At 54.0% G+C, this 6,516-nt stretch overlaps 1 protein-coding gene across 2 annotated transcripts; it reads right to left on the bottom strand.

The window, feature by feature from the left end:
• Positions 1-1,582: 1,582 nt before the first annotated feature.
• Fam167b (family with sequence similarity 167 member B) lies at positions 1,583-3,228 on the bottom strand. Of its 2 annotated transcripts, none has more exons than XM_013153826.3 (2): positions 2,617-3,228; positions 1,583-1,984 (listed from the first exon to the last, which is right to left on the bottom strand). In XM_013153826.3, exons 1-2 carry the CDS (start codon positions 2,875-2,877, stop codon positions 1,757-1,759), a joined length of 489 nt encoding a protein of 162 aa, XP_013009280.2. In that variant the 5' UTR covers positions 2,878-3,228; the 3' UTR covers positions 1,583-1,756. The 2 variants fall into 2 exon arrangements, with proteins under 2 accessions (XP_013009280.2, XP_003471223.2); XM_003471175.4 differs by having other exon boundaries at positions 1,583-1,987; positions 2,617-3,188.
• Positions 3,229-6,516: the final 3,288 nt, after the last annotated feature.

Below are 6,516 nucleotides of genomic sequence, written 5' to 3'. Positions count from 1 at the left end.
ATTAGTATCATAGGGTAACCAGGCATGGTGGCACAAGATTGAAGTCCCAGCCCCTGGGAGGCTGAGGCAGGGGGATTTCTATGAGTTCAAGGCCAACCTAAACTACAAAGCAAGACTCTGTTGCAAAAAACAAACACTCAGGGCTGGGTATTTAGCTCAGCGGCATAAGCGCCAGCCTGGCAAGCATGAGGTTGTGAGTTTGATCCCCAGTACCAAAAAAAAAAAAAAGAAAAGAAAAAACCCCACACAAAAAGAGTCAGGGTATCCTAACAGCCCTCTGGCAGCAGTGTGTTTCAGGACACGGCAAGAAAGGGCAGAGTACAAGATGACCACACACTTTTCATGGTACTGAGTGGGACAGCAGTTTCAAATGCAGGTCAAGGCAAGGCCACAGTGGCTGGTGGAAGTTCATGGCCTGGAACCATCTCCTGCCATAGAAGACAAATGGTACACAACGTCCAGGTACCACTGGCAGGCCACTCGCTGTCAGGACTTTCTGTTACAGGAAGGGGGCAAAACCTTGCCATGAGCAAGAATCTCTATTTCCTGGTGAGGGCCGGGTCACCAGGGTTGTAAGGAGCTCCAGGGAGCTGTCAGGCCCAAGAACTGGGCCTTGACCCTGCTGGAAGGAAGGCATAAAGACGTCACCTCCTGAGCTTCACTGAGCCAGCAGGCGGGGGGAGGGGAACCCACAGAGTATTGTTGGGGTTTGTGAGGTGGAAGCTGATGTTGTGAGCACCTCAGCTGCAGAGGGAAAGGGGACAGGAAATGGGTGGCGGGGAGAGGAAGCCTGAGCTGGAAAGTCAGACAAAGAGTAACACAGAAACAAAGGCTGAGAGACACAAAGCAAGAAGCCTTCAGAGTGAGAGTCGAGCTGGGCCAATGCCTGGTGCAAAGCCAGCTGCCCTTGCCTGGTAGCCTGAGCACCTCATAGTCTGAGTGTGGGCCTTAGTACAGGGCACTGAGACTGCTGGTGACTGGAATTGTAAGACATGCTGGCATGTACTGGGTGCCTGCTGTGTACTCTCACTTAAGACATACCCAGATACTTGTGGGATGAAAATTAGCCCTTTCATTTCAGAGGCAAGGAGACAGATTCAAGGATTAAGGGACCTCCTCATGTCTAATGGGAACAAATGGAGGAGGCTGGCTTTAAAACCAGGGCTCCCAGATTCTGCATTCTTAGGCACTCAGTTTATTAAACAACCTCCTGTTGGAGTTGAGAGTGTGCTACGATTTTAAATTCCCCCCCCACACATACATTTTTTTTGAGGCAGGATCTTGCTGTGTAGTGCACATTGGTCTTGAACTCACTATGTCGTCCAGGTGGGCCTCGAACTAGATGCAGTTCTCCTGCCTCAGCCTCCTGAATGCTAGGATTACAGGTGTGCACCAGTATGCCTGACTGTTTCCCATTTCTGGCCTTGATAAAACGGAGGGTAGAATTGGAGCTTCAGAAAATGGGGCTCTATCAGCCTATCTTTATCCCTAGCAGGGCCCTCTCTTCTACGGTGGAGACCCAAGTCCCAGCAATAGAGGACAGACAGACAGTGACCTTGGGCCTTAATGAAGAGGCAGAGACTTCAGGACTGCAGCAGGTGTTTATTGAGGAGCTTTGGTGCCTGAGCTTTCCCCCTGCCCCCTTGCCAGCTGGGGTTTTGTACACTCTCAGTTTAGCCCTTTGAGACCTGAGTGTGCCTCTGAGATGCCCTGCCTTCCCTCTTGCCAGATGGCCTAGGAGGCACACAGGTGGCCCTTAGCAGAGGGTGAAGCGCCGGGCACTGATGTTCATGCGTGTGAGGCCAAGGTGCCGCAGCAGAGGTGTCAGGGCCAGGCCGGCCCCAGGTTCCAGCTCCAGCTCCAGTTCAGCCTCGTCCAGCAGCTCCTGGTGCAGGTGACAGGCTTGGTCCATCTTCAGTCGGTGCAGCTGGGCCCGCAGCCTCAGCAGCTGCCCTGCCAGCTGCCGGTCCTGAGCCTGCATCTCCTGCTGCAACCAAGAGGAGCTGTGAGCCTGCTGGGTGGCCCCAGACTTAGAGACCATTCTTTCCTTCCTGTTGACACTCCGGGCCTTTGCACTGCCCAGCACCCTCTCACCCACCTTCACCTCTCCTATCTCTCAGATCTTGCTCTACACTGGTGGTTCTCGAAACAAGCTAAGGAACCATCAGTGAGCAAATGCATATGTTGGGGCCCCATCTCAGATCAACAAAGGAGAATCTCTAAATTGGAGCCTGGCTATCTTTATATTTGGACATGTCAGGTTGACAGATAATATTCAACACTGTCCTACTAGACTGACTCCAGCATGATCAGTGCCTCCTTTTGTGCTTTACTGTAGCTTTGGAGTACACCAATCCCCAGAATAGAAATTCCTACTCTGGTCCCCCAAGGGCAGGGCTCTGTTCCCCGAGTCACAGGAACACAAAGTCAGTAGATTGTATGAAATCCTCCACCAAGGCTTCCCAATAGCACATTGAACAGTGCATTCCTGACTCTTCCCCCAGAGGAACAGGTGTGAGCAGTTGCTAGCTTGTTTTTCCCATTTCATCCCCTCCTCACACTCATGATCTGAAGCTCAAAGTCCCCATGCAAGGCTGTCCACCCCATAAGACTCACCAGTTCCCGGCGGAGCCACTCAAGTGCAGCGTCCACTGAGTTGAAGCCACAGATGGCCCCAGGTCCCCCAGGGCTAGGTCCAGCTTGGGCCTTGCGCCAGGCCTGGCTTTGGACCCTGGCTGTCCACTCCAGGTACGAGGGTCGCCGAGTCTGCAGCTGTAGCTTGGCAGTTAATGCCTTCACGGAATCCAAGCTCTCCTCCTCCTCATTCTCCTCCTCCTCTTCACCCACGGCCTGGAATTTCAGTTGCCCAAGGGACATGGTAGGTTTGAGGTGAGTGACAGGGCAGGGTTGCTACACTGAGACAAGCAAATGGCTGGCAATATGGCCCAGGGAGAAGTGGTAGAAGCCGAGAGTAAAATGAGTGTGCCAGGGAGTATGCAGGTGTGAATGTGCAAGGTGGTCAGGGAGGCCAAGTGGCAGTGTGGGTGAGCAGATGCGTACGTGAAGTTAAGTGTGCAGGGGCTGGAATTTTCCTGGGCTGTTAGCTGGGAGCCACGTGATGCCCATCTGGGTAGGGCAGGAGGAGCCCTGCTCTTCTTGCTTTTGGATGAATTGTCTTTGCTCAGAAAAAGACTCCCAGTTCCTGGAAAGGAAGTTGTTCCAGGATAAGAAAAGCATCATCCCCACCGGTGTTGGCCCTGATCCCAAAACCCAAGTTCAGGGAGTCAGGAGGAAAGGAGACCAACCAGCTGCCTGTCTCAGTCCTGGAACTGGCCTGAAGCAAAGGAACAGGGTCAGGAGGCCTGGCCCGGGAAGTCAGGAGACCTGGGCTCCAGGGCAGGTTCAGTGGAACCTGGGAAAAGGCACTAAAACTCTGACCCTCTGCTGGGTCAGTGCATTCAAGCTGTACTTTAAGGAGCCTTAAGTTCCTTCGGAAATCTCTCAAGGACAGGCTACCAGCCTATGGTGCAAGGCAGACTTGTGGATGGACTCCTAGCCCACTCTTTCCCTGATTCTAGTAGGCTTTCAGACAGAGAAGTTTCCTTCTTTGTGTTGAAGCCAGTTGCATGGCACACATCTATATTCCCAGCACTTGGGAGACTGAGACAGGAAGATCAATGTGAGTTCAAAGCCACCTTGAATTGGATAGCAAGATACTGTCTCAGAAACAACCAACTAGGGCCAGAAGTATAGCTCATTGGCGCAGCGCCTGCCTGGTAAGCCCAAGGTCGAGTACAACAATTCCCAATACCAAAAAAAAAAAAAAAAAAAAATGGTGGCGCGACAGAAGATAGATTGGTTGTGTCCACAAGTCAGAACAGGACCCCTAGAGGGCGCCCTCGGGCTATGGAGGGAGTTCCAGCTGTGCAGAAAGGAAGGACGCCAACTTCACAGCTGATTGCATTTAAGGTGGACCACGGGATTTCCCCCACCCAAGTTTCAAATCTATAGGAGGAAACAGGCCAGTTCCCAGTTTCACACCTACACTTTTCCAGCCCCTCCACTGGGGCACAGGGGAAGAAATGGTTATTTTTTTCGTTCTGAGTCACAGGAACTCAGTGCTTAAAAAACCAAAAAATATCGAGTGCCTCTTGAGAACCGAACAAAGGTTTAAGGGGATTAGGCAAGATTATTCTCCCCATTTGACAAATGTTGAAATTGTTTCCTTTAACGCACTCTGTATAGGACTCCTCACTAAGAGATGCTGGCAATAGGATAAGAAAATCCTTGAGAATTGGTGCGATCCCTTCTCCTGAGGGGCCCCTTAAAGTTGTCCTGCGGGCGTCGCCAGGTGCCCAGTCAGTTCTCCTCTCTTTCGGAGCCCCACTTGTCCCGCCGGGGGCTACCAGTGTCTGTCCTGCTGGGTCCCAGCACCCTTGCTAGCAGAACTGCGTTTTCGGAGTTGATCTGCATCCACCGGCCCAAGCCGAGCTCCTCCGGGTCGGCAGCCACCCCCGCTGTGTGGCAGCCTATGCGTCACCCACACCATCTGTAGTGTGGACTCCCGGGAGAAGCGGCGAGACGGGGCTGGGCGCCCCGGAGCTGGGAAGCACGCGACTCGGCGTGGAGAGGTGAAGGGCCAGCGCAGTTGGAGCTGGCGCCCTTCGGCGCGAAGTCCAATGGGGAACTCCTCAAGCCACCTGGCGGGCGTCGGGAAACACTGAGTGCCCACCCACCTGTTCATCCCTAGGGTCGCTGGGGCCTTGGGCACCGTCACGCAGCGCTGTTAGGACCGTAGAGTGCTGCAGTTGACGATAGAGGGCGGAGAAGCGACCCTGGACATTGTCCGCTCCATCGACGTATGCTGGGGACACACTCGAGGTCCGAAATCCTGAATCGAGCGGAGTAAAAAGGAGCCGCTGTGCAAAGGGGCTCCATATCTAGTGTCATCCCAGGACACAGCTAACCAGCAGGGTGGTCTGGGGCACATAGAGAGAAGGGGCTGGGGTGAGCACGAGTGAAACATTTCCAACCTTTCCCAGGGTCCCTAACTTCTTTTCTCAGGCACTGCCCTCCTTGGAATCTGTTATCGCCACCTTTTTTTTTTTTGTCTTTCTGAGACGGGGTCTCGCTGTACAGTTCAGGCTGGCCTTGAGCTCACTTTATAGCCTAGGCTGGTCTCGAACTCGCAACGATCCTCCTGCCTCAGCCTCCCGAGTGCTGGGATTACAGGCGCCAGCCACTACACCCGGCTTGTTATCGCCACCTTTCCGTTTTCCTGCCGCCGCAAGAGCCTGAGATTGGGTGACTCCTAGCACTTCTACCAAAGGTGGGCGCGGTCATCGGGTTGGGGATGAGAAAGCGCCGAGTTTGGAAGGGGCGCAAGGACTGGACGGTCATTGACTCCTCTAGACCTAGGCTTCCCTCCTCCTTGCGCCACGGAAAGGGGTGTGGCGGCTGAGCGGTGAACCAGGATTTCAGCTTGTGTCCCAGTTGCCCCCCTGTGGAGATCGTGCCCGGCTCGGTGAATGACAATGCCTCGGCCACAGCGCCCGCTTCGTCGGGGAGGCCGTTTCCCAAAGCACAGCTGCCACCAAGCTCCAGGTGGAACTGTGCGCCAGTCCCTTCCTAGGCTGCGCCCTAGAGACCTAGGCCCTCAGCCACCGGACCAGATCTTTTCGCCGAGGTCTTTACTCCGGCTCCACCCTGGCCCCGCCCTCGTGTGCAGTCCAACCACCACCCATCCAGATCCGGTCTCTCGCCTAAGTCTGAGTCTAAACCTTGCTCTGTCCGGTCTCTGGCTCCTAGAAGTTTAATCACTTTTTTCTAAGGAGCTTGACGTTAGCCAGCTCGGGTCCCGCCTACACTCAGTCGGAAGCCTCTCAGCGATAGGTCCCTAAGGGTCTTGTGCTCCAGTCTGCCCCTGGTAATCTGCTCCCTGAGCCCAATCCCTGAGCCTGAGCTGAGTGCCTGTGCCAAGCTTCTGCCACTCTATTCCAGTCAGCCACTGGTCGGTCCCCAAAAGAGGCTGAGGACGAGTTGTTTCGAGCTGTGCTGTCAAGGACTTGCTCTGGAGCCCAGGGTGTTCATTTGTGGACACCTGATCGTCCCAGGCTGCTAAACAAGGTCATCTGACTGATGCACCCAGGCCAAGAGCGTTGACCTTGGCTGGAATCTCCTGCAGGCCCCTGGGGAGGCAGGGAGCCTCCCATCTTCTCCCAGGCTCTTTCCTGCATGGATGGGCAGGGGTGTTTGGCCCGGACTGTTAAGCTTTTCCTGGCTGCCATCCTTACTTGCACCCCTTAACCCCAATGAGTCAGCTCACCACTTGCGAAGCACCCTGACTCTGCCTGGGAAGAAAAAGCATGAAACTGAAACTGGTCTTCCTATGACAGCCTTCCTATACATATTCTTCCCTGAACATATACGAATTTCTTGTAAATTTTCAAAAATTTGGCTGAGAATATAGCTCAGCAATGTAAGTGCCTGACTGGTAAGCGCAAGGTCCTTAGTTCA

The sequence above is a fragment of the Cavia porcellus genome, unplaced genomic scaffold (assembly GCF_034190915.1).
Source record: "Cavia porcellus strain 051 isolate PalLab524CR breed Dunkin Hartley unplaced genomic scaffold, mCavPor4.1 scaffold_25, whole genome shotgun sequence".
NCBI lineage: Eukaryota > Metazoa > Chordata > Mammalia > Rodentia > Caviidae > Cavia > Cavia porcellus.
The sequence above is the reverse complement of the archived record's forward strand: the minus strand, read 5'-3'. Positions and strand labels throughout refer to the sequence as shown.